Source organism: Chionomys nivalis, chromosome 1 (genome assembly GCF_950005125.1).
Source record: "Chionomys nivalis chromosome 1, mChiNiv1.1, whole genome shotgun sequence".
In the NCBI taxonomy this organism is placed as follows: Eukaryota; Metazoa; Chordata; class Mammalia; order Rodentia; family Cricetidae; genus Chionomys; species Chionomys nivalis.
In genome coordinates, this window is record NC_080086.1 from 29,107,824 (window position 1) to 29,135,822 (window position 27,999).

The window sequence follows — 27,999 nt, forward strand, 5'->3', positions numbered from 1 at the left end:
GTCATCCCATCGTTGGAGGGGCAGGATGGAAGATGAACTCAGTCGGCCTAGGTAAATCAGTGAGCTCTGTGCTCAGAAAAATAAGGTGAAGAGTGATCGAGGAAGAAACTGATTTCTGGCTTTCTCTCTCTCTCTCTCTCTCTCTCTCTCTCTCTCTCTCTCTCTCTCTCTCTCTCGCACGTGGGCGTGCGCACACACGCACAGGCGCATGAATTGGCACACGACACACACAAAAGGACATCTGTGTATTATGCTAATATAACCATGTGATTTTGGGGGCTCACCTCCTTTTTTGTCTTCTCAGATCCAGTTTCTCTACTCAGAAACAGTGGTTCTCTTGGTCCTGTTTACTTCCTCATACTTCCCAGAAATTCACTTTCTTGTTTCTCTTTCTCTTTTGTCAGTGTCACGTGTCTGTCCTTTGGGGTAGTGGCCGGCACTTAAGCATAGGCACTGGGCTTCTCTGGACATGAAGGCTAGCGAGCCCTTTGAGATTTTCTGCTATCCACTTGACTCTTGCCATTTTCATCCTGCTGGTCCTTTGCATGCCTGAGAAAACAAGCAAACCGCCACCCGGAAACATTTTATGGGTTCTGAAAGCGGTTGCCTATGAGAAACATTGGGAATCGCTTGCCCATCATCTCCGATGGGCCCGGTTCTGACAGGGCCACTAGTCTGAGTGTGATAACCATGTTATGTAGGGGACTAACACAATAGCATTTTTCCTATGACTGCCGTGTGCGAAAGGCCGGGATCAGGTATGACACCCATCCTCATGAAGGCAGGGGCCCAGGCTTTGGTGACTAGGGAGCGCGCAGGCTCTGGGTGAACCTCCCTTCCTAGCCCCCCGCAGCGAGGGGTTGAACCCTCTGATTTCCGCCGAAGCGTCCGGGAGAAGGGCGGAGCATCCGGGGGGCGGGGCTTCAGGGGCGGAGCTAGACCGCCACCCACGGGCACGAGAAAGGGAAGGCGGTGTGCTGGGCGCGCCAGAGAGTCTGTCAGTTCTGCTTCAGCCTGTACGCGGTCGGTTCCCGCGGCGTGTGCGTGGTGAGTCCGCCCACCCCACCCCCCCCGGGCTCGCCCTGGCCCTGCGTTCCCCTCCGAGGGTCCGCGCCAAGCTCAGTGTGGTGTCGGTTCGATACTTTGCGGTGGCGGGGCGCCTGCGCCTTGGTGGAGGCGGGGTGGGTGCGCCGGCCGCCCGGTGCCACCGCGGAGCTGCGGGTCAGGCACGGGAGGGCTTGGGGCGCGCGCTCGGTCCTGGTCTGCTGGCGGGCAGGCCTCCTGGTGCATCCGGGACCCCGGGTCGTGCCGCACCCTGCAGGTGCGCGCTGCGCGCGGAAGACGGGCTCAAGGCCCCGCTGCGCTCGGCTAGGCGTGAGCTCTCCCGTGGCCACCCGCAAAGATGAACAACGGACGGCTACAAACCACCAATGGGCCCCGTGACAGACTCGGAAGAACCCCATCCCTGACACAGACCTTGGACTCCAGCAAAGGGCACCTTCGTTTACACCTGTGGATGCCACTGAGCCCATAGCTCACACTCGCGCCTAAACTGGGAAAGTGGCTGCCCCCTGCAGCATCTCCAGAACCCGAAATGGTTTTAGAATATGGGCAGAGAATGGCTGCTGGTGTTTTTAAAGTTTGTTCGAGTGGTTGGCCAAATAATCGTAGGAATTTAGAAGAAATAAGCTGCCTTCAGCCACCAAGTGGCGGGGCCCACAAGGATTCATTCATTCATTTATATCCTCAACAAATGAGTGTGCACCAGGGGCGGGCCAGGATGGAGCTGGTGTGAGTAGAGCGAGGTCGGACTGTAAGGCCACTCATAGTCGATTGACCCTCTTCCGATAAACCGTAGGTGAGCAATGAACAGGCTGAGAACCCAGCCCAGGCCTCCCCTACTTTCCCAGGCTACTGCCTGGTGCCAGGCCAGGCTTGCGTGCCCTTCTTGGAAGACTTCCATGAGGTCAGATCCAGGGTGACCTAACTGTGGAAGAGAGTTGGGGGGAACTTCAAGAATGACGTGGATTTTCCACATTCCATCCCCACCCAGCCATGACAGTTCAAAGCCCTAAGCTCTCCCCTGAGCCTTGGGCAGCGCTGTCCTGGACAAACCATGGCCCTCAGCTTTGAGTGTTCCCTCAGGGGAGTCCGGTCTGGTGCTGGGGCAACATTCCAGAGGCGTCAACCCCTTAGTGGGCTGAGATCTTGGGAAGTTTTGTAGGTAGGAAGACTTGTGTGTATCCTCGCCTCTGCTGGCCCTCTTACCTGGAAATGGAATGGCAGTGGGGTTGGCTTGTCACAGCTGGGGTTAGCAGGCATTCCCACCCACTGGGTGCAGGTTCCTGAGGAGCAAGGTGCTATCTCCTGGCTACTGTAGTGTGTTGTGTTGGGTACTGGTTTTGGTGATGGCCAATGCAGAGAGCCGCCAGGATGTGGCATGCACTCTGTTCTGAAGGATGAGTTGAGGGTGTACTTGAAAAGGGGCCAATTGGTGCAGTTACGCTAGGGGAGGAGAGGCGATAGTCACAGCTTGAGGTCACTTGGTTCCTCTTATTTGCAAGTAAGAATAGCCTACCCTAGGGCTCAACAACGCTGAGTGCCTGGACTACTCCGGAAGGAAGGGAGGCTTGATGACACAGCCTTTTAGACCTTTTGAAGGGCAGTGCATGCTATTCCAGCTGCCCCTTGCCTCTCCAGTGAGAGGTTGAGGATTGGGGACCTACCTCTAGGCTGTGTTCAAGGCCACACAGCCATTCTCATGAGGGATGCCACGGATCTGGTGGTTCCCTGGATGTGAGCTTGAAACTGTAAGAAACTCCTGATGTGGGTCTGTGGTCAGTGGACATTTGTTCTGTGGCTGCATCTCTGGCCACCATTTGCCAGGCTGTGGCCATGGAGGGTAGCTAGTGTTTCTGGTTCTGGCCGCTCTGCCTGGCTGGGCAGCCTCGGAAGCCACCTGTATCCTTGCCCATTGTCTGAAGAAGACAATTAAATTGAAGCTGCAGGGTGGCAGCGATCATAAGCTCATGGGGAGCACTTTGGTTTTCTTCACTTTTTTGTTTGTTTTTCGAGACAGGTTTTCTCTGTGTAGCTTTGTTTGTTTTTCGAGACAGGTTTTCTCTGTGTAGCTTTGTTTGTTTATCGAGACAGGTTTTCTCTGTGTAGCTTTGTTTGTTTATCGAGACAGGTTTTCTCTGTGTAGCTTTGTTTGTTTATCGAGACAGGTTTTCTCTGTGTAGCTTTGTTTGTTTATCGAGACAGGTTTTCTCTGTGTAGCTTTGACTGATCCTAGAGCTTGAACTCACAGAGATCTGCCTGCCTTTGCTTCCCACGTGTTGGGATTAAAGGAAAGCCCACCAGCACCCGGCTACAAATTTATTATTATTTTTTTTAAGGCAGTAGGCTGCCAAGACTAATATCCAACTCCTACTCAAGAGTATTTCCTTGCTGGGCAGTGGTGGCGTATGCCTTTAATCCCAGCACTCAGGAGGCAGAGGCAGGTGGATCTCTGCGCTCCAGCTAGAACTATACAGAGAAACCCTGTTTGGAAAACAAACAAGCAAACCAAAAAGACTTTTCCTGCCTCAGCCTCCTAGGTCTTGGGACTGTAGTGTGCACCTCTTCTATCCATTAGCTCATTTCATATTCTGGTGATTAGAGACTAGATTGTTACCTCCTTCTCCAGATAGGTCAGCTGGGCAGATAGACGCTAGTTAACTCGCCCAGGGTCTCAAAGTCAGATTCGGAACTCTCAGTTCTAGCTGTGCCACATGCTCTCCCAGACCATGCTCCACTTCCCAAGGGAGGTGCATCCAAGGGGCCTGATAGCCCTCGAGGGGTAGGGACAGAGAGAATGGCCGTAGACTCGTTTGTTTTTCAGGACTAGGGACAAACCCAGGCCCTGGTAAGTGCTGGTTGTGCACTCTGCCACCGAGGCAGACAGGCACCTTCCTTTCCTGTGGACTCCTCTTCGCTCCTAGCAGCTGGAGGGAGGCAGGGCAGCTACTGATACAATGGAGAAGCTGAAGCTTTAGTGCCAGGAACCTTTATGGTGGGTCTTTCCCCAAGAGCCATCCTGGCAGATGTCCACAATTTCTATACCCACAGTTCAGTGTTTCTTATTCTCTTACTCTGCTCTTTGTGATTTCGTTGGTCCAAACAGGACTATTTCAGACAAAAGGGCAGTAGTAGCTGTCTGAATGAGTTCTTAGCTGGCTTTATGGGTGCTTGACCTCATGGACATTGCCAGCCATAAAGAAGAAAAAAAGCAAGAAAGAAAATAAAAAACAGCCAAAATCAAACAGAAAAAAAGGAAATGTATTTGATGTATGTGTGTGTGTGGTATATGTATATATTCATTATGGGTCATATCAGGTGAGTGCACATATGTTCCTGTGTGTGTGTGTGTGTGTGTGTGTGTGTGTGTGTGTGTGTGTGTGTAGATTGGTGTCGAGTGTTTTCCTCAGTTGTTCGCTGCCTTTTGTGTGTGTGTGTGACAGGACCCCTCACTTAACCTGGAACTCACCAGTTTGCTGCTCACCATCTAGTCAATGAGCTGTAGGGATGGATATTCAGGTCTCTGCCTCCCCGGCACTCAGATTACCATTACACCTGGCTTTTGCATGGTCCTGGTGACCCAGACTCAGACCCTTAAGCTTATGTAGGCATGCAGTGTACTGACCGAGCCTTTCCCAGCCCTGGTTTGCTTTAAATTACCCTTCTACCTCAGTAATGCAAACGGGTTAGTTAGTGCTGAGGAGTGTTTCGCATCTGGCTCCTAGACCAGCCTTAGGAAGAGGCAATGTTTTGGCATTACCCCTGGAAGGGTGTAGAGGGAGGGCTCTGGCGTCAGCCCTGTCCCAGGACTGGGCTTTGTAGAAGTGAAGCAGCCAAACGTAGGGAGGTTGACAACTGTGTGTCTCGGTGCACACCCAGCTCACTGTTAAGTAGATGCCCTTTTGCAAAACTTCCTGCTTGTTTTCTCTGACCTGGAGAGATCTCCTGGCCTAGTGAGTCTATTCCCACCCAAGATGGCCACCACAATGACTTAGGCAGGTCTGGACTGCCTTAGGCTAGGGTTATCTCCTTCAGAAGTGAACCTTCTTTGTTTTGTTTTTCTTTTCTGAGACAAAGTCTCCTGTATCCCATTTTGGTTTTCCACTCACTGTGTGGCTGAAGATCATCTCGACCTCGTGATCTCCCCCAGTGCTGGGATTACGGGCATGCGTTACCACACATGTTTCAAACCTTTCTTTAGAGGCAGTGAGATAGAGCTGAAGCCCAGGCGGGTGCTGGCTGATCCTGGGATAATGTGGGGAGAGTCCAGTTCGTCTGATCAGGAGCATTGACTGCTGGCCTTACCTGAGTCATCAGTAATGGTCCTATGTCCTATCTATGTTTGATCTAGTTCATACATACATGCTTCTGTAACAGGGCTGTTCCCAGTAAGCCTATCATAGCATGAAAAAGATCGCAGGTTAAAGAGGCATTTAGCACACCTAAGTACCCTCTGTTACCTTAGCACACCTTATGTGTCCTAGCCTTCCAAGGGGTGTGCGCACCTCATGGGGACAAAGCAGCCCTGCTCTAAGTGAGGACATAGAAAACCTTTGCCTGGGCTTCTGTGGGGACTTTCCAACAGGCTTTTCCCTTACCGATCTTAGAAAGGTGGGTCGGGGCTAGGTGACAGTGTCTGGAAGAGACCTCCAGAGCCCACCATGTCTCCTCAGTCTGGCATGCTGCCATCCTCTCTTAAACCATAGACCTATCTTTCCTTGAGTTCCAGACAGGGCTGGGCAAGTTTCTGGCCAAGACCGGCCTTGTTCTTCCTTGCCTATCTTCTAGATGGCAGGGAGACTTCACTGCAAAGTCCTTACTGGGCTGACTGTGCAGGAGCATGTCCTCCAGGAGCACATCTCAGTTGGCAAGGAGATTGTGCTGGCGTCGTCCCTGATGTCCATCCCGTTCTCCCTGGTGGAGGTCGGCTGTTGTCCCCACAACAAGTGAGGAAAGGTTGCCTTCTTCTAGGGTGCGGGAGACAGGAAGCTGCTATTATTGCCCCGTGCAGGCCCACTGCCAGCTCCGGCCCTTGACTGTGGGGTAAGCGTCCAGTTATCTTTTCTTTGTATTCTCTGCTGGGCTAGGTACCCCCACCCTTCCTATCATGACTGAGCCCAACAACAACAACAAAAAGGAGTAAAGCCTGGGGGTGGAGGGCAGACACTGCAGAGTAGCCTCTGAACCCAGGTCCTGGTCAGGGAGGGAAAGCAAGGAACTTGTCTCAGAGGCTTCAAGCATCCAGGATGGCAGCTTCTAAGGGCCTCGTGGAGCCACAAGTGATCAGACAGTCACTTGGTACACAGGCCCCTCTCATACGACCCTTCAGTTATATGTACTTGGTGTATGTGTGTGTGTGTGTGTGTGTGTGTGTGTGTGACCATGCTAGTGGTTAAGTGCATCTTCTGCCTGCTAATCAGTGGTTCTACCACTGAGCTACACCCCCTTTTTTAAATGTTTATTTAATGTACATTGGACTTTGCCTGCTTGTATGTCTGTATGACGGTGTCAGATCCCCTGGAACTGAGATCCGCCTGCCTCTGCCTCCCGAGTGCTGGGATTAAAGACGTGCCCCACCACCGCCTGGCCACTCTTGTTCTTAAAACCATTGTTTTGTTGGTGTGATGGCTCCTATCTGTGATGCCAGCATGTGGGAAATCAAGGCAGGAGGCTGAGAACAAGTCCCAAAGCAAGCCTAAACTTGTCTCAAAAAGCCCAAATAAGGGACTGAAGTTATCGTACAACTGGCAGAGTATTTAGTTCAATCCCCAGCACAGCATAAAACCAGGTGGTACACATCTGTAATCCCAGCACTTGGGCAGCGGAGGTGGGAGGATCAGAAGTTAAGATCATTCTTGCCTGCCTGTCAATTCCAGGCCAACCGAGGTCCATGCTAGGCAAGACAAGGTGAGCTCTGTGGCTCCAGCCTATGTCCGTTGGTGTTCTGCTTGCACCACTTCACGCCTGGTGCCCATGGAGGCCAGAAGAGGTTGTCAGATACCCTGGAACTGGAGTTAACAGACCACTGTGAGCTGCCGTGTGGGCTCTGGAATCAAACCCAGGTCCTCTGGAAGAACAGTTAGTGCTTCGAATAGTTGAGCCATCTCTCAGGCCCGTGATTTTTTGTTAAACATATTTGTGTTGTTGGGGCCATACCACAGCGTGCCTATGGCGATCAGATGAGAGCTCGCTGAAATCTTTCCACTGTGTGTGTCCTGAGGATTAGTTCAGCTCTACAGGCTTGGTACTCAGGCCTTTAGCGCTGCGCAGTAGTCTCACCGGACACTTCCGGATTCTTGCTCCCTGTCCCTTGTCAAATGCTTTGTAAAAAATTTTCTCCCTAAGTTCACTTTGAAACCACTGTGCAAATCAAGCTGTTCTCAAACTTGAGGCAATCCTCCTGTTTTAGCTTCCTGAGTGTTGAGGTTACACTTTATCGTCTTACAGATTTTATCTTCCTAGTAGTATCTTTGAATTATAAAAGGTTCCAATTTTGAAGATTAATTTATAAGAATTTCTCTTTTGTTTCTTGCCTCTGCGTTGTGTCTAAGATATTGCCTAGTACAAGGGAATTGAGATTTCCTCTCATGTTCTCTTCTTAGTTTTTTAATTTTATTTTAAAGATTATGTGTGTGGGTGTTTTGACTGCATGTATATATCTGTATACCATCTGTGTGTCCTCTGACCTCAGAGTCCAGAAAGGGGCATTGGATTCCAGAGACCGGAGTTACAGTTGTGAGCCACCGTGAGGATACTGTGAATTAAACCCAGGTCCTCTGGAAGAGTAACCAGCACTTCTAACTACTGAGCCACCTCTCCAGTCCCCTGTGTTCTCTTTAAGGTGTTAGAGGTTAGCTCTTACACCCAGGCCTATCTTTTTTTTTTTTTTCTTTTCCTTTAAGAAATTTATTTGAAGCCAGGTGTGGTAGTGCACAATCCCAGCACTCAGGAGGCAGATCTCTATTGGAGGCCAGCCTGTTCTACAAATAAGTTTGAGGACAGCCAGAGCTACATAGTGAGACCATCTTTAAAGAAACAAAAACCTGTTATTTGGGTTGGAGAGATGACGTCCAGTGGTTAAGAGCACTGCTGTTCTTTCGGAAGGACTTGGGTGTAATTCCTGGCATCCACATGGTCACTCACCGCCCTCCATATCTCCAGTTCCAGGGAATCTGACAGGGCTTCTCTCTGGCTTTCATGAGTACTGGACACTTGTGCACATGTGCAGAGAGATATATGCAGGCAAAACACCATACACACAAAATAAAAATAAAATAATCTGTTATCATTTAGTGAAACTTTCTGGGTAGCTTCAACCCTGAGTCACTTCAGTTCTTCTGAACTTGGCGTTCACTGAGACAGACTGCCTAGGGAGTGTCTGGATATCAGAAGCCTGATCGAGCCACTCATGATGGGAGGAGCAGCTGCAGTCTTGTTTGTGGCATCACTTGTCCGTGTCTGCTCACTGACAGTTGGGCTCAGTTCCTCTTAGGTGACTCATACCAACTCTGTCAGAGTGCCCTGGGTTTGTCTGCAGAAGTAGATCCTCCGGTGATGCCCTGACCCCATGTGTCCTGTGCTTGCTAATGCTACCACAGTACCCTGATACTAGATGGTATATCTATGGCCAATGTATGTCTAATGGGAAAGACCTCTATCATCTATGTTTTAAAATTTATTTTATGTGTGTATTTCCCATACATGCATGCCTGTGTATCACATGGGTGCCTGGTGCCTGTGGAGACCAGAAGGAGTCAGATCCCCAGAAACTGGTATTGAAGACAGTTGTGAGCCACCATGTGGGTGCTGGGAATCAAACCCAGGTCATGCCTTTGCTAGTGGATAGTTGGTTGTCCCGGGGTTGTTGATTAAAACACCACTCTTTCCCCTGGTGGTGACTCCGCTGCCATGGATGGATGGATGGTCTTGGGGTTGCTCACTGTTCTCTTTCTCTTTAACCAGGCCCACACCGCTATGACTCTCTAGTGTCATAGTGAGTTCTGAAATCAGGAAGTAAAAGTCTACTTTTCAAGATTGGCTATTTTTGAAAATGTCCTCTGCCTTCTCTTATGAATTTAGGAATTGCTTGTCACTGTCTGTAGAAAAACCAGCCAGAGTTTCTAAAGGAGCTGCCCCGAATGTGCCAGTCATAGGGGGCACCGTAATCTTACAGCATGGTGTCTTTGCACCCATGACAGGGGCTGGCCTTTCTTTTTTTTCTTCTCAACAACGTTTGTAGTTTTCCTTTAGTGTCCAGGCCTGACACTTGTGTTACATTTATTCCTAAGTATTTTAAATGTTTTGTGTGTATGTATTAATTTTCCGCAGCACTGGGATTGGGCTCAGGCTCGTGGTAGACGTGTGTTCTGCTGCAGAGCCACAGGTCCAGGTCTCAGTATTTTCTATCTCTTGGTGTCATAGCAGTCATTTCATTTTCTTTTGGGTTATCAGTGGTGTATAGAAAAACAGCCCTGTGGGTGCTTTCTTCTCTGCTGCTTTGCTTTCCTAGAGAATTAGTTCTGGTAGCTTCTTTAGTGGATTCATGGGTAATGGTGTATGTGTCAGGCCATGTCAGACTGGTACATCCAAGGGTGTCCCGGCAGATTCCAGCATGCAGCCAGGCTTGAAAATTAGCTAGTGAGCTGGGCACTGCGCACCTGCCTGACATCCTGGAGCCTAGGAGATAGAGGCAGGGATGGAGCTTGCTGACCAGTGTGCCTGGCACCCCTGCCGTTCATTTGGGGTTTGGGCAGTTGAAGTGGTCCCCTTGTTGGCACAGCAAGGATTCAGTTTCATGGTCTTAGCATTTGTTCATCGTTATGAGTTGGTGACACACCTGTTCTGTTGAGAGAGAGCAGCTGTTGCAGGACAGTTTTCTCTTGCGTCCTCAGTCTCTTGAGCTCAAAGGAACTCAGTTTTGTGTCCAGTGGGAAGAACAGCATTTGTTATCTGGACCCGTGCGTTTGGGCCTCTCTCCCTCTCCCTCTTGCCTCCCTGCACCTTGTGTGTGTGTGCGCTTTCACTGGCTATTTATTTATTTATTTATTTTTTTGTAAACTTGACGTAAGCTAGACTCATAGAAGGAGAGAACTCCAGCTGAGAAGAGCCTCCCTCAGATTGGCCTGTAAGGAAGCCTAAGGGGCATTTTTCTTTGATTGGTGATTGACGTGAGCATGCCCAGGTTACTGTGGGCAGTTCCACTCCTGGGGAGATGGTCCTGCGTGGTTTCAGAAAGCCGCCGAACATACCAGTAAGCAGCACTCCCCGTGGTCTCTGCATCAACTCCTGTTTCTAGGTGGGAACCTTGAGTTCCTGCCCTGACTCCTCTCTCTGATGGGTGTGACCTGAGAGTCGTAAACCGTAATATGCACTTTCCCCAAGTTGTTTTTTGTCATGTGGTTTATTACAGTAGAAAGTAAACTAAAACACACCTTCCTCCCCACCCCTACGGTGAACCGTGGTACTGGGATTAAACCCAGGGCCTTGTGCATTCTAGGCAGCCTTGGTTTATATTGTAAGACAAGGTCTCATTAAGTAGCCCAGGTCAGCCTTGGACTTGTGATCCTCCTGCCTCAGCCTTTTGAGTAGCTGCAGTCATGGTTTGTGCCACCGTGTGTGTTCGTGACCTAAGCTGAGGCTACTGCTGCACTCTGTGTCTGTCGTGAAAAAGGCCTTTAGGAGAACCCCGAGCTCCTCTCCACCTTCTGAGGCTGGCGCTGGAGGCAGGCCGCCACACCCACCAGCTTTAGGTAGATTCTGGGCATCCAGACTCAGATTCTCACTTGTATGGCAAGGGCATAACCAATGAGACATCTCCCTAGTCCCTGAAACTTAATTTATTTCTTTTTTAAAACCGGTCTTACTGTGTGACTTTGTCCTGAAACAAACAGCAACAAAACAAAACAAAAAACCACTTCTGCTCGTTGTTTGAGACGGGGTCTCTCTGTGTTGCTTTGGCTGGTCTGAACTCACTCTGTAGACCAGGCTGCCTCAAACTCACATATATCCACCTGCCTTTGCCACCCGAGTACTGGGATTAAAGGTATGAGCCACCACACTTGGCTCCTGAAAAATATTTAAACAATTTATGTATTTTTATTTTATTTCTTTATGGCCAGGTATGGTAGTACACACCTTTAATCCCAGAGTTCAGGAGGCAGAGACAAGTAGATCTCTGAGTTAGAGGCCAGACTGGTCTAGCTAGCCAGATCCAGGCTAGCTAATGCCTCAAAAATTTTTTTGATAATGTCATACATACATACGTATAAAATGTCTTGTGATTAGAGACTGCTTGTTTGTTCCTGCCTCCCAGACCCAGATAATCACACAGAAACTATATTAATTAAAACTCTATTTGGCCAATGGCTAAGGCATATTCCTAGCTAACTCTTATATCTTAAATTAACCCGTTTCTATTAATCTGTGTATTGCCACGAGGCTGTGGCTTACCAGTAGGTACTGGCATCCTTCTCCTTCTGCAGCTACATGGCATCTCTCCTTGACTCTGCCTGCTCTCTCTATATCTCTGTTTGGATTTCTCTCCTGACTTTACTCTGCTAAGCCATTGGCCAAAACAGTTTTATTTATCAACCAATAAAAGCAACACTTACACTGAAGGACATCTCACATCAATGTCTTTTGATCATTCGCTGTGTTTTCTTACTCAATGGGATGATTCTCAGGGTGTCTCTTATGTTTTGCCCCGCTGTGTTCCCCATACTGGTCCAACTTTGGAGCTCAAGTGATCCTCCTGCCTCAGCCTCCCCAGTCTCTGGGACTGTAAGTCCACACCACTGAACCAGGCATATGGAGTCAGTTATGCCTCACTGGTCTTTGGAAAAGGTCTCTCTGGGATTTCCTGGACCTGAAAGTGACATCTCAGTGGGTAAAACGTTTGCCTGGCAAGGCTGGTGACCTGCAGTTTGATCCTTTGAGCTTATATAGAAATATAAAGAGATTACTGACTCCGCAGAATTGACCTCTGACCTCCACACATGCTGCGACACACGCCACCCCATGCTCACCTGTGAGCTCTTGCAGGAAGTGCACACACACCAATAATACATTTTTAAAGTGATTTTAAAGTTTACATCAGAATTTGAAAAGAAAGTGGAGTCCAGAAGTTGGGAAATGAACTTTATTGTTGTGGTTTATAATGCCCGTGTCTGAAGGAACTGTGAAGCGGTTCAGTGCCAGCCTGGCCTGCTGCTGGCGTGGCTGCCTCTCAAGGGCTCCTCTCTACTGCCATGTACCCTGCCTGATCGCAGTGACTCCAGATAGCAGAGTGACTTTGGCTGCTGTGTTGACTGACTTTTTAGTCGGGGGTGAGGAGGGAGGCGGGGGGGAGGGGAGGTACAGAACAAAGCTCACTGCTTATGAAACAGCTGAGGTTTGTGTCATTAATGGATAACCAAGTCTGCTCTCGGGTGGAGGCCTGAGGTCCTGCTCTAATCTGCTGTCCTGCAGCCTCACGCTTCTGACAACACTTGATGTTTATTGTCTTCTAAAATTAGACCCTAGATTTAGGGGAAAAAACAACTTTATTTACTTGTTTATATTTTGCTTGCTGGGAATGGAATTCTCAGGGAGGGCCTTGTTCACGTAGGCAGATGTTCTACCATCAAGCGTTGTTCTCAGCCCTTTCGAGATCTTTACGTCTGAAGCTATGTTGGGTAACCCTAGAAAACCTCAGATTTGGCTATTTGTCTGGTAAAAAGAAAAAGAAGGGAGGGCTGGAGAGATGAATTCTGGGAACTGAACCCAGGTCTTCTGATGGGGCAGCCAGAGTACTTAACACTGAGCCATTTCTTAAGCCCCCTTTTGTGTGTATCTGTGTGTGTTTGTATGTGCGTGTGTGTCTGTATATGTGTGTGTCTCTCTGTATATGTGTGCGTATTTGTCTGTGTATATCTGTGTGTGTTTGTATATGCGTGTGTGTGTGTATGTCTCTGTGTGTGCGCACACGAGTGTATTGCCCACGGAGGCTAGAATCAGATTCCCCTGGAGCTGGAGTTAAGGTGGTTATGAACCACCTGACATGGGTTCTGGGAACCAAACTTGGGTCCTTCGGAAGAGCAAGAAGCACTCCTAACCGCCAAATCATCTCTCCAGTTTCCAGTCAGTCCCTTCAAACATACTTTGTTTTCAGGTTGTAAGGGTCAAGCCCAGGCCCTCAGGCATGCTTGGCACTGTTGACTCTCTGCGCTACACACCCATAGTTGGGCATTTTAACCGTCATACCCTTTATGTTACTGCAACTCTGTAGACTATAGATATTAATGCAGGGGAATGCAGCCGTTGCCTTCCAGCTACTGGCAATCTTGCAGGTGGCTCCAATTTCTTCTTCTATTTCCCACCATCTGTGCATGCTGTTCTTTGACTCTTGAATAATTTTTTTAAAAATATTTATTTATTTATTATGTATACAATATTCTGTGTGTCTGCCTGCAGGCTAGAAGAGGGCACCAGACCCCATTACAGATGGTTGTGAGCCACTATGTGGTTGCTGGGAATTAAACTCAGGACCTTTGGAAGAGCAGGCAATGCTCTTAACCACTGAGCCATCTCTCCAGCCCTATTGAATAATTTTTATTTATTTTATTTATTTATTTATTTACTAGCCTGGTTCAGCTGCGGTGTAGCAGAGGAAGACCTTGAACAACTTCTTTTTAAATATTTATGTGCATTGGCGTTTTGCCTACATGTGTGCCCATGTGAGGGTGTCAGATCTTGGAGTTAGAGACAGCTGTGAACTGCCTTGTGAGTGCTGGAAATTGAATCTGGGTCCTCTGGAAGAGTGGTCAGTACTCTTAACTGCTGAGCCATCTCTCCAGCCCTGACCTTGAGCGTCTGCTGTCTCTTGCTCTACTTCCTGAGTGCTGGGGTTGCAGGTGTGTGCCATTACACCGGGTAACCCAGGTCTTCGTGCACGTGAGGAACCACCCTGCCAACAGCTGCATCTCCCGCCTTGAGCAGTTTTAATATGGCACTGTGTTGTTGTTTCTATTGATGAGTTACATATTTAACATTTGTTCATTTAAAAAGATGGAGAACTCGGGGCCGGAGAGATGACTCAGTGGTTAAGAGCACTGACTGCTTTTCCAGGGGACCCAACACCTGTGACAAAATACCAACGCATAGAAAAGAAAAGGATTTTAAAAAGATGGGAGCGCGTTACGTTCTTCTGGTTATTTCTTGGGCATTCATCAGCCCTAAGTCTGGTGGCTTTTCTTCTCTAGCTCGTGTCTTGGTGGCGTTCTGTGCTCTGCTGTGTTGCCCACGGCACCTTGGACACTTGGTGAGAGAGTGGGTGGTTACAGTAGGCTGTGACTTTCTCCGTGTGTTTATCACAGTTCTGTCGGTTAGCTGTGTAGATAAACGTTAGCAGGGGGCACATGGGACGTAAGGACACCTTGCTCTGTGGTAACTGCGCTGAATTACCTGGCCTTCTTCCCGCCTCGTGTGGCCTGTGTCTGCACTTCTGGCGTGTGGAAGTGGGGGCTTTTGTGAAGTTCAGGGTGCTCAGCTACGTCAGGACATTTGGCTTCCGTGGGACAAGAGAAACCCTTGGGGTCCCAGGAAAGTGAGGTGGTGGCTGAGCAGACCCGTGTGAGCTGTTGTCTGTTCGTCTCACTCGTGACACATCTGGCCCAGAAACACAGCTCTCCTGCCCACAGCCCTCCAGCTGGTGGCTTCCGAAGGAAGTGGCCTCCGCTCTGACAGTGACGGCAGCCATGACCACCATAAGGTCTTGCCAAATGCTTTCACACCTGTGTCTAATACTGCTGGATGTAACGGGAAATGTCAAACAAGGTGGTTTCTTAAAATAAATTGTTCCGTTTATTGTTGTGTGGATGTGGTGGGGGCGGGACACATGGAATCGTCCTCCGCCCACCTTTCACATCATTCCAGGCAGGCACCTGGTCAGCTGGCTGCTGGCAAGCGGATTCTGGCCTGCTCCAGGTTCTAGTTTTTTGAGGAACCTCCACACTGCTTTCCATAGCAGCCAAACTCATGTGCATTTTCAGGAACAGTGTATACCGTGAACAGACTTGTGCAACAAAACTTTTATTAACATTTTAAACAGAGGTTCAGCTATTACCGAAACTTTGTTGTGTTGGTTTTTTTTTTGGGGGGTGTGTGTGTGTGTGTGTTTGAGACATGATTCCTCTGTGTAGCCCTGGTTGTCCAGGAACTTGCTTTGTAGATCAGGTTGGCCCAGAACTCGAATCCACCTATCTCTGCCTCCCGAGTGCTGGGATAAAAGGCGTGCACCACCACTGCCCAGCTGGACATACTTCTTAAATTCAGTTCTTCAGTGACTTTGGTTCGGTCAGAAGGCTTGAGTGGCAGGCACATTTTACCAGCCAAGCTGTCTAGCCAGCTCAAAAGTAATCCTCTAATCCTCCAAACTATATTTTCTTCCCATTAAGTTGGAATGCACACTGCTCTGCCTCTTCGTGTGGGTGGAAAGAGGAAATGGGTCGGTGTTGTTGGGAGGCCCTGACCCTGTAATGTCGATGCCCTGCAGTCTTGCAGGTGTGTGTGACGAGTTGGGAAACTCACTATAGGAATTCGTGTGGGACGTGCTGGTCGGCCTCATCAGTCTTCCTGAGTGGGCAGCAAAGCTGAACTCTGGGGAACTGGCCTGGGGTGCCCAGTAGAGCACCCTCGGAGGCTGCAAGGCGGAAGACTGCAGACCTGACTAACTGGATTGTTGCTCTGGTTTTGTGTGGAGGGCAAACAAAGGAGCCCAGGCTGAGAGCCAGTGATGGTGGGTGGGCATGACCTCAGCTGCAGGTGTGGTAGCGTCCTGCCACCTGATGGGGCCCCACAGGGGCACTGCTTCGGGCACAGCCACCTACACCATCTGTATGTCCTCTTCCAGGTTGTTTCCCGGACTCTGAGTCAGCAGTGGTTGGAGCTGCACAGATTGTGCCATGGACTCTCAGGTTAGATTCTGGCATCTTTTCTTTTTGTTCTTCCTGGATGTCCCTGTGAAGGATGCAGCCTGGTCCTTCCTTGACAGGTCTTCTGAGATGCACCGCATATCCAGCAGAATTGGTCTCCATTGGCCCCCATAGCAGCTTGGTGGGGGATGGGGAATGGATGGAGTGGCATGCCTGTCAGACTGATAGACATGGCAAGGACAGCCCAGACTAGTTGTGTGAGCAGAAGAGACCTGGGCTCCCACTTGCCCAGTCAGGGACTGAGCTGGCTGTGGGCAGAAGTGTCTGAGCCTCCCCTTCCAGTCAGCCACAGTCTGCAAGTCAGGGCTTTTGTCTCCTGTGGTCCTGCCCTGCTGTCCTTCAGGGCCCCAGAGAGTGGCTCCCTGCTGTGGCCCTCCTTCCCTGGGGCAAGGGTAGGTGAGGTCTTCCTGCTGTCATCACTTCCTGTTTACTTTTGGGTAGGGAGGCTGAGACACAGAAGTAAGTAGCTTGCCCGGTGCCCGCAGGTTGAGGCCATAGTGAAATGTTGACATTTTCTATTTCTCTTGATATTTGACCTCCCCAAAATACAATAATACTTTATTGTAGATATTTCTGACTTTTTGAATTTTTTTATTCCAGCATTTTATAGTAAAATAACATAAAGTTAGTATTTACTATATCTATTAAATGCAAATTGAAGGATGTTAAGTGACCCAAGTTTCATTTCTAAGCTTTCTTGTACTGCAGGGCCTCATGGTTACAGGCATTGCTGTCTCAGTGCTTCCCCCCCTCCCCCCTCCGTGCTGCTGCCCACTGCTCCTTCCTCTTCCCAGTGCTCCTCCCCAGTGCACCTTCCTCTTCTCAGTGCTCCTCCCCAGTGCTGCTTTTGGACACCGTAACGCTGCAGTGAAGAGCAGAGAGCCTGTGAGCGAGACCCTCTCTGCCTGCTCTGGGGTTCTCTGGTTATGCACACATCCTCATGAAGTGGAACAGGCTAGGGCAAAGGCAGAGTCTGACCTGGGTCAGCACTCCCTAGAGTTTATTGAGCATCCTCTGCCTGCCAGGACCATCCTGGGCTCATGAAGGGGATGATGGAGAAGTGCTTGCCGCTGGAAGCAGAGCCAGTGCAGTCAGGCTCAGCTCTGTATGTAAACACGGTCGGAACTGCAATGGTGACATTTGCCCGGCTTCCCCGAGTACAGGCCTTACCCTCGAAGGGTCTTTTCAGGAGGAGTTCTGTAGAAGGGGCTCGATAACCCCTTGGTGTCTACAGGTGACGCTAGTTGGAGGGTGTGGCAGAATATGCCTCTGCCCATAGGCCTCCTGCTAGAGCTTTTGGATTCTCAGAGTTACTGGTTCTTAGAGCCTCGGGTCCACTTGTGTCCTGACCCCGGCTTCCATGAGCTTTCCTGACTCCCTTTTCATCTTAGGTCAGCAATGGCTCAGGCCTGGAAGCTGAGCACATCACAAACCTGCTGGTGTTTGGCTTTCTCCAAAACTCCAAGTATAATTTCAATCAAGAACTGGAGGCACTAAGTCAGGAACTGCCCGTGCAAGTTTACCTGGATGCAGACTTTGAGGATGAGCTGCAGACTGATGGTAGCCGAGTCAGCCGCTCCTTCTACCATGGAAGAATACAGCCAGGTAGGCCCGGCCTTGTTCCCTTCTGTTATGAATATGGTGCCAGTTAGGACCTTGGCGAGTGAGGGCCACAGACGGGAGACAAATACACCATGCAGACAGAACTTGAGTGTGGAGTTGATGAGAAAAGGGTACAGGGGAGGGAAGAGAGAGACAGAGGAAGAGGCCTGCTTGCCTGTGGGAAGAGAGTGGGAGTAAGCAGGGCTTGTCTCTTAAAGGGACCTTTGCATCTGCATGCAGTCAGGGACCTGCTTGCCATGAGCAGAGGGGTGAGGTGTGACACACTGTGCCAGGTTCCCAAGGGGCAGGGCCAAGGTGTGCCTCTATTCTAACATTCCTCCCTTCTTTTTTTATTAAAGGGTGCGGAGTTAGGCATGGCAGGTTAAGGGAATGAGGGCATCAAGTTGTCAAGCCTGCTTCCTGCTGACCTGGGGGATGTCGACTATCTCTGGGGGGAACCTGAGAAAGCTGGGGTGTTGCCACGTCCTGGGGTAGCTGGTTGTTTCGCTGCTGTTCAGACTCTATGGAACTCTCTGGTGCCTCTTAGACCTGGCAAGATGTTGGCAGAGCAGAGGACAAGATTAAGTTTAGGGAAAAAAAAATTTTTTCCTTAGGTCCTGGTGATTGAAAGTAAGAATGTCAGGACCGGGGAAAGGTGGGGAGGCTTGGACACTTAGGCCTGGTAATTGAGGGAGGGGTGTCAGGACCAGGGAAAGGTGGGGAGGCTTGGACACTTAGGCCTGGTAATTGAGGGAGGGGTGTCAGGACCAGGGAAAGGTGGGGAGGCTTGGACACTTAGGCCTAGTAGCTGAAGGAGGGGTGCATCTGACCTGCTCAAGGTGCATCCTCCAAGTTGACTCCCTGGAGCTTACAAGAATTCTTTGAGTAGTTGAAAACGTAAGTTTTAGACACGTTAGCATTTCACTGCTTATAATCTGTACTGAAATTTACATTGTATAAGTGGTATATATTTATGCCAGAAATGATGGTGACAGGTGTGTTTTTTGCATAATGAGAAGCACCTTTTAAGTCTATAGTTAGATAACATCCAAAGGGATTTTAAAATCTTAAGCTTGTGGCTCTGATGATAGTGGTATAGTGTGGTGTTTAGTACTCTGTCAGAGCTGTAGTAATAGCTCATTAGAACTTTGTTGATTAATGTTAAGACTATGACCAGTAGCACAATGAGAGAGAGATCTGATAAGTTGCATTTGTTCACCTTAAAACACTTTCTTATGCTGGGCAGTGGTGGTGCACACCTTTAATCCTAGCACGCGGGAGGCAGAGACAGGCAGACAAATTTCTGTTAAGTTTAAGGACAGCCTGGTCTACAAGAGCTAGTTCCAGGACAGCTAGGACTGTTACACAGAGAAACCCTGTCTTGAAAAACCAAAACAACCAAACCAAAAACACCAAACCAAAACAAACCACTTTCTTAGACCCTGAAGCACTCGTAGATCCTCACTTCTTAAGCTCTTAAGTCTTTTTATAAATAAACCTTAAAGCCCCTGTTCTTTCACCATCATTATGACATCACCTAAAATCTGTTTTGTGAGTTTGTCCCTTTTAAACTGGCAAACATACCAGCCATCAAACTGCATCAGAGTTCTTGAGAAGGATAAAATTTTACCTGAGTTAATGCTTTAAAAAAACATGACAGAGATTTGGTTGGTACCTGACAGCCGTTCCCTGGGGTCCTCCATAGTTGTTGAGGGCAGGGGCTTCAGGGCATCATCCGTCTTAGAGCTGGCAGCACGGCCCTGCCAGGCTCCAGAAGGTCCTGTGGGTTAGGAGTTTGTAGGAAGACCTGCTTACCTTGCCCTGGCAATGAGGCAGTCAATTCCAGTGTCCCATCATCCACGGTCTGCAGAGAGGTCTTTGCAGCAGTTGAGGTGAAGGCAGGTTTGCTCAGTGCTAATGCTTTCTCGCGTGAAGCAAATTTCAGGTGGAGGGTCTTCTGTGCCCACCCGTCTTCTTTGGAGAAAATGGCGGGGGTGGAGGAAATGGGGGTTGTACTAGGAGCCAACCTGTCTCTCTGTTTTTAATTAAACATTTAAATGCCATATTTCCAAGTTCTCTGAACATTGAGGGCTGTCTGTTGGGTATATCTGAGTTATGACTACAGTATAGGATCTACCTGGAGAGCTGGGTCCAAGCTGAGAGGTTGTGGAATGATGTTTTATCCAGAGTCCTCCAGCTTAACTGTAATTGGTTTTAACTTAACAGGTCAGATTTAGACTTGTGAAGGACAAAGAAAGAAAAAAATTTTGCAGTAGAATACACACATGTATACAAACATAGAGTTAAAGCTAGCTTATACTCACATAAAGGTTTTTTTTGTTTTGTTTTGTTTTAGTATTTTGGTTTTTTGAGACAGGGTTTCTCTGTAGCTTTGGAGCCTGTCTGGAACTAGCTCTGTAGATCAGGCTGGCCTGGGACTCAGAGATTCGCCTGCCTCTGCCTCCCAAGTGCTGGGATTAAAGGCACACACCACCACTGCCCGACTCACGTAAAGTTAAGTCAAAAGTCACATGTATACTGAGCAAGAGAGTTAGCAGGCAGCAGGTGTCTAGGTGGGGTCCCTGTGTCAAATGAACACCTCAGCAGGCCCTGTCAAGGTGTACCATCACACAAACACACCACACAGCCATTGTAACAGGAAATTAGGGACAGAGATGTAAGTAAAAGATAAGACCAGACAAGGCCTAAAGGCAGCTGGCGACAGGTCATGTCACTGCTCTCCTGGGGTGGAGGGGATGTCGGGCAGGCTGTTGCAGGCACCACTTAGTTGAGGCAGAGCTGCATAAGTCTGTGGCTCCTCCCTCTCCCAGTTGCCACCCACCCTGGGTGGCCCAGGGGTGACTGGTCACATGGCTATCCTTAGTAAAGATGGCAGTTAAGATATCCGGCCTGTCCTTAGCCAAGATGGCACCTGCCCATGAATTGTAACCCCTCCCCCTTCCCTGCAAGCGGGACTTGTCTCTTAAGGGGACCTTTGTACCTGTGTACAGTCAGGGTACGGCTTGCCATGCGCAGAGGGGTGACTGCATTGTGCCAGGTTCCCAAGGGGCAGGGCCAAGGTGTGCCTGGATTCTAACCCCTTCACCCCACATCTAAGCTTTACTGATCTCCACAAAGGTTACAGGGGGCTTTGGGGCTCAGCCTCCAACCCTGCACTGTCAGGTTCTTGTATGTGTGCATGTCATGTGACTCGTCTTGTGATCTGTGCTTGATTGCGCCCACTCATGTCCAACTTACTACCCCCTGTTTTGGGACTAATTAGAAAGTTTCTCCTGATGAGTCCTTAGTTCTCTTCAGGTGTGGACCCGAGTCTCTTCTCTTGATCAACAATGGGACCTGTTTTTTTTTACTATAGGTCCCTAGCAGTTACAGTACAGCCAAAGACTGGAAGGTGGTGGAGATTTTGTAACCCAGAGGTGCCACTAGTTTCAGTTTGTGGAATTTCAAAGTCATTCCTCCTGCCATTCAGATCTGGGAGGTCTGGGACATCACTAGTCTGGTCCCGGCCTCCAAGCGACCCTAACACAGCCGCACAAGACCTTGCGTGAGCTAGCTGAACTCTCAGTCCGGCGAAAACTCCTGCCTCTATGGCCATTTTTGCCTCCTTTTTGAAACCTTAACATATGTGATAGATGACCTTAAAGACCGGAGCACTGAGGTATTCTGGCCCTCATTTCCGGATAAGGAAACCGAGGCACAGCAGACTAAGCAGCCTCAGATCAAACTGCCCGGGCTTCAGGAGCAGGACTGAGCCGAGCTTTCGCCCCCTGCTGAACCCGTAACCCTCGGGCCACATCTAGACTTTGTCTTTCCCTGACCTGAGCCCTGGACTGGAGACTGCTGGGTGATTTGGGGTTTTTTTTGTTGTTGTTGTTGTTGTTTTGTTTTGTTTTTAATTCGTGTCTGTCTGGGTGTAGGGGTGTGCACGTGCCCTAGCATACGGGTAGAGTCAGAGTTGACTCATTTCTTCCACCATGTGTGTCCCGCGGTTCAAACTCAGGTTGTCAGGCTTGGCAGCAAGTGCCCCTGAGCCAACTCACTGACCCTCAGTTGATTTTTAATCCTCGTTGGAATCACTGCTCTGTAGGCCTCCCAGGACCTCCAAGCCCTAGACTGGGGCTTTCCCACCCTGCAGGCCAGGGGCTGGAGATGTAAGTCAGAGGTAGAGAATGCCTAACCTTTTGAAGGCTCTGGGTTTGTCACTGGCAAGCAAGCAGTCAAGCAAACAAAAGATAGCCAACCTCTCACGCTGTACTTGGTACCTGTTGCTAAGCCCAGCTTCCCTGGTCTTAGGCACAGAGGCTGTGCTGCCCTTGGGTGGTTGTGAGGAGACTGGCAGCTGCTTTAGCCTCTCCCTCCCCTGCCTTCATTAATTTTTTGAGACAGGGTCTCACTATGTTACCCTGGCCAGCCTGAAACTTGTGTGAGTCCTTCCCCTGCTTCTTTCTAGCTCAGCCCACGCCTTCCGACGTCAAAGCCTGGCTAAGCCCAAAGGATGTCAGCGAAAATGACCCCGGGGCTAACACTTGGTCTCACCGAGGCTTTGGAGAAGTCTGATTGGACTTGGAAGAGAGGCAGAGTAGGAGCTTCACAAGTGAGTGAGCAGGAGGAGTAGTGACATTAAATCACAGGGAACCGGATGCCAAGTAGTGACATGTGACTTAATTTGGAAAGGCCGTGGGAGAGCTGTCTGCTGGTCATTTGACAGGCATCGGCTGAGCAAGGGCCAGGCGTGTGCTGAGTGCTAGAGCGATTGCCTCGTGTGTCTGTGAGGCTGAGTCTCCCCCGCGAGAGCAGCCGCAAGAACACAGGACACATTGGACCAATGGGAGCCGTCTTTCCCTCACTCCCAACGTTCAGTGCCTTGGGCCTCTGGCCAGTTCCTTAGAGTGAGTCTCCTTAGGACCCAGCTACTGTAGCCAGTTCCTGGTTCTGAGGTACAGGGTGAGCCTGCATTGTGTCAGTTGGGCAGCTGGCTGAGAGGGAGCATGTCCCTGTCAGGATAAATAAGAAGCCAGTGGGGTTCAAACAAAACTACAGTGATATTTACTGAGTACTTTTTAAGAGCTACATACAAGTTTGTCATATATTCATTCACTCACGAAATTGCTTACTGGGCACCAACCATACGCCACTCACACATTGTTCTTAGTGTTGGGTGTCAGACAGTAAACCAAAAGATTTTAAAATTACCTTTTCAGGACCTGGAGAGGTGACTTGTGATTAAGAGCACTGGTTACTCTTTCAAGGGTCCTAAGTTCAATTCCCAGAAACCACATGGTGGCTCACAACCATCTGTAATGAGATCTGGTGCCCTCTTCCACCATCATGCAGGCAGAACACTGTATGCATAATAAATAAATCTAAAAACTAAATCAAATAAAGCACTTGTTCCTCTTGCAGAGGACCCAGGTTCAGTTCCTTCCTGCACATGGTGTCTCACAACTCTAGAGCCAGGGAATCCAGTGCCCTCATCTGTAAACAGAGACCGCTTGTTCATTTCCTGGCCACTGAGACTCATGCAGAAACTATATTAATTACAACACTGTTTGGCCTATTAGCTCAGGCTTCTTACTAACTCTTATGTCTTAAATTAACCTGTTTCTATTAATCAGTGTATCACCACGAGGCTATGGCCTGCTGGTAAGGTTCTAGTGTCTGTCTCCTTCAGCAGCTATGTGGCGTCTATCTGACTCCGCCTATTTTCCCTATTCACCTCTGTTCGGATTTCCCGCCTGGCTTTACTCTGCTAAGCCCTTGGCCGAAACAGCTTCTTTATTAACCAATGGTAATAAAACATATTCACAGCATCCAGAGGGGCATCCCACATCACTCGTCTAACCTCCATGGATACCAGGCATATAGGTGGTACACAGACATACATGCGGGCAAAACCCTCATGCACAAATAAATTAATCTGAACAGAATTGTAGTTTTTCAGAAGCTTATATATAAGCAGTTGTGTCAGACGACAAAACTATAAAAAGTACATAGTGAAAAAGGGAGCAGCCCGGGCAGAGACCGCACAATAGGACTGGGCAGTGGAGAGGCAGGGCAGCATCGGGAAGCTGCAGAAGGGACAGCTTCAGAGGACGCAGGGCAGGACAGTCCCAGTTGACAGTGTGTGGGCCTTTACATGAGAGGACTGGGAAACGACACTCCTGCTCTGTGAGGGGGTCTGGAGGATGCTTGGTTTCTGGGCAGCGTGCAGCAGAGTCAGGGCTCAGACACCACTAACTACAGAGCCCCTTCCCTAGTGCCAGGCTGGTCCCAGGCTCATCTCTGGTCTCCACTAGGGCACATGTGGAGGTAGCAAGTGGCATGAAGCTGTTGACAGGACCATTACTGAGTCTTGTTTGTGTTTGCTGCCTGAATGTTCAGACTCTGAAAGTCAGGAGTCAGCCATCCAGAACATTGCCCGACGTCTTGCCCAGGTCGGCGATGAGATGGACCACAGAATCCAGCCCACACTGGTGAGGCAGCTGGCAGAGCAGTTCATGAACGCCGGCCTGTCAGAGGAGGTACGTATGTGAGCCTGGGCCCCAGCTCTTCTAGGGCACTGGGGAGTGCAGGACACCTGTGCAGAGCCAAATCTCTCAGGAAGTGAGTCCTGCTCCTGACTGCCACCTGCATGGTCTCTAAGGATCAGTTTAGATTTAGAAGCCCATCCGTCCAGAACTTAGGGGGGAAGCCTCCAGAAAGAGGGTCAAGGTGCCCGGTCCCTACTCGGTCTTCGGTTTGGAGAGTCAGATGAAGACGCCAGTGGAGACCTTGATGTCGTTTTCCCCAGGGTGACAGTGCAGCCTGCTCCTCTGCTTGGCTCTGTGGTTCTGATTAGCACACAGAAATGGACAAGATTTTTACTCTTGCTCAGTACTGTGAAGGACCCAAAGCTGGTTCCTCGGCACTGTCCTTCCCAAAGAAGAGAGAGAATACCAAACCCCGGGACTGAAATACCCGCCTCTGGAAGGGATGGAGGAGGGAGCTTCTGTTCCAGCTGAAATCATGGGTGCCCTCGCCGCCTGTGTTTGTTGTGCCTCTAGGCAGCCTGTCTTTGTGATGGCACTCCCTCCACTGCCCTCTCTCCGGCGGCTGTCACCCAGCGTAGACACATCTGTGAACAGCCTTGGGACTCCAAGGGTAGACTTTGAATGTGAGCCACAGAACCTGAAGATCTCTGCCCCACGCTGCTTTTTTGGTTTTGTTTTGTTTTTTGAAGACATGGTGTGTGTGTAGTAGACCTGGCTATCCTGGAACTCACTCTGTAGACCAGGCTGGCCTCTTTGAACTGCCTCTGTCTCCCGCGTGCTGGGGTTAAAGATGTGTGCCACCACCTCCCGGCCACCTTTTAAAAAAAATGGAAGTTAATTCTGTGTCTGCATGAGCCTTGTGTGTGAATACGTGCACACACTTGCATGAGTCTTTTTTTTTTTTTTTGGTTTTTTTGAGACAGGGTTTCTCTGTGGTTTTGGAGTCTGTCCTGGAACTAGCTCTTGTAGACCAGGCTGGTCTCGAACTCACAGAGATCCGCCTGTCTCTGCCTCCCGAGTGCTGGGATTAAAGGCGTGCGCCACCACCGCCCGGCCTTGCATGAGTCTTGTATGTGAGTACACACACACGCTTGTGTGAGCCTTGTGAGTACGCGCACACGCTTGCAGGTGTGCACAGAGGTATCGGTCCTTGAGCTGGAGTTGCAGGCCAGCATGAGCCGTTGCATATGGGTGCTGGGAACTGAACTGGGCCTCTAGAAGAGCAGTATATGCTCCTTTACCTGTGAGCATCTCTTCAGGTCTCGTGGTCTGTTGTCTGCCTTTCCCACTTGAAGGAAAGACAGCAGGTAGCCCCTAAAGCCGGCACAGCAGTAAGATGAGCAGTTCTGTAAGAACTGACTGCAGGGAACGCCCCTGTCGTGTGCACATGCGGGGTGAGTGCCTGCCGCACGCCGCCCTCCACGGCTGTGGGGACTGACTTCCCTCTGCCCCGTGCTCTTAGCTGTTTCACCAGTGCTGCCCTCTGAAAGGCTTGTCTCCCGTTGCCTGGTCTGTTCGCTCTGAGGGAAGAACATCTGTCAACTGTCTTCTTTCATGTGCAGGACAGACGGAACTGCCTGGCCAGAGCCCTGGATGAGATGAAGACGGCTTTCCCTAGAGACATGGAGAATGAAAAGGCCATGCTGATAATGACCTTGCTATTGGCCAGAAATGTGGCCAATCATGCACCATCCTTACTCCATGATGTCTTCCGCACGACAGTGACCTTTATTAACCAGAATTTATTCACCTATGTGAGGAACTTGCTTAGAAATGTAAGGACCAATGACACCAGCCCCTGGCTTTTCGTGGAGTCCCGTGGTCCCTCCTTGCTTGCTCACCCTCTTCTCTTGACTGTTGGGAATCCAGCAGAGCCAGAGCCCCTGCTGAAGTCCCTCTCGCCCCCCCCCACACACACTGCAGACTGACTGTTGGGATGAGAGGCAAAAGCTGGTTCACACTACTGGCGGGACGCAAACACGGTGGGGAGACGGAGTGAGAGAGATGCCAAGGGCTCCAGTTCCCTTGGGCTGCTCTTTATTGTCACAAACTTGAGCTTAAGTATGTATGTGGTGTGCGCATGAGCGTGAGCTTGTGTGTGGGTGCCTGTTGAAGCCAGAGGTCGTTATCAGGTGTCTCCTTTTGTCTTGCTCTACCTATCTTTTTGAGGTAGGGTCTCAGTGAAGCTGAAGGAAGGAGGTTGTTTATTTATTGGGGGGGGGCAGAATCCACCTCTATCCGAAGATGACCCAGAATACAAGGTACTCTTGCTACCTCAGCTTCCTGAATGCTGGGACTACAGTGCACCACCACATGTGGTCAGTGGTGCCGGGGATGGAGCCCAGGTCTCTGCTGCAAGGCCAGCGGTTTGCTGAGCCACACACAGCCAGAGTCTGGTGCTCGTGTTCTAGGGCACCGAGTCCTGACTGAGACTGACTGCTGCTCTCTCCTTAGGAGATGGACTGAGGGTTGCCTGCCTGCAGAAGCGTGGCTGGCTGACACCCATGGTGGCGAACCAGTGAAGCTGACTCCAGAGGAAACTTGGCCGTGGAAACACACGCTGGAGTGAAGACAGGTCCCAGATAATAGCTGCTTCCCTATTCTCAGGACAGTATTTGGGCTGGTGACTCAGTTTCTCCATTGAGCTAGTCTAATGAAGATGCCAGCATGCGTATCTGAAGGGCTTGTGCCAGCTCCTGCATCCACTCCATGTTTCAGCTGTATGGGTTCCCACTTGAAAATTAAACTTAAAAGCAGGTTGTAAGGCAGAAAGACTTACTTATACTGTGAAGTTACTGTTCATGAGAGGCCAGCCTGGGTCGCTGGCTTCGCCCTGCAGATGGGCTTCTGTTTCAGGACAGTGCTAGCAGGGGTGCCCTGGCCCCGGAGTGAGAACTCCACCCAGTGCACAGACGGCCACAGCCTTCCTTTGTAAAAGCTGAATGGCAATGAGATTTGAGTCTATGACTCTGTTCTCAAACTACCCCTCCCCGTCCCACCCATATGCAAGGGTTTAGCTGTTTCAAGGTACTGTTTTTCTAAAGATTTCAATCCCAGTGGGAACAAACTGAGTTGTGCATACAAACTCAGTCACTACAATCAGGTTTGCTAGGAAACACATTTACACAAGAAAATGAAATACCAGAGTCAACCGGAAATAACAGGAGAGATCTAAAACAGCAGCCAGTAATCCAAACAGTAGCCTATCACCTCCCACTGTGCAGTGGCCACCATCTTAGTCAAGTTCGCAGAGGTAATTTCCAGTCACATCTGATAGACATTCTTGGTTGTAAAGCAAAATTGCCATTCATACTCAGCGGGCCAACGTTTTGGAAAGATTCCATGTGTCAAAGCCAAATGTTCCCTCTTTTGTATTTCAGAGATAAGGTCTTACTGTGTATCCTCAAACACGGGTGATTCTCCTGCTAACTTGCCTAATGCTGGAATTGCAGGCATGAGCCACCACTACCTGTTAAGTGTTCCAATCTTCAATTCATTGCAGCCATGACGGCCTGGTGTATCATGGAAATTGGTGGAATTTTTCTTTAGTAACATGATCCTTGTGTGGGTATAATTGAGAGATGTTAATTCAGAGAGTATTTTCCATTCTGTTCTAAAAGTATGTGAATTGATATGAGTGATAGAAATTTGTTTCTTCAAAATAAAAGGCTTTCTTCTCTAAAGGATGATGCTTAGCAACATCTCCTAGGTGATCTAGTGTATCAGAGGTCACAGCATTCCCAATGACCTTCAGGACCCAGCATAAACACAGGTGTTTGGGGTCACAGTGACTTCACTGGCTGTGCCTACTGGAAACT

At 49.5% G+C, this 27,999-nt stretch overlaps 1 protein-coding gene across 1 annotated transcript; it reads left to right on the forward strand.

Moving 5' to 3' along the window:
* The first annotated feature begins 948 nt into the window (after positions 1-948).
* Bid (BH3 interacting domain death agonist) lies at positions 949-27,999 on the forward strand. Its single transcript, XM_057776983.1, has 6 exons — positions 949-1,047; positions 15,947-16,010; positions 17,420-17,633; positions 24,033-24,172; positions 25,744-25,956; positions 26,636-27,999. Exons 2-6 carry the CDS (start codon positions 15,999-16,001, stop codon positions 26,645-26,647), a joined length of 591 nt encoding a protein of 196 aa, XP_057632966.1. The 5' UTR covers positions 949-1,047; positions 15,947-15,998; the 3' UTR covers positions 26,648-27,999.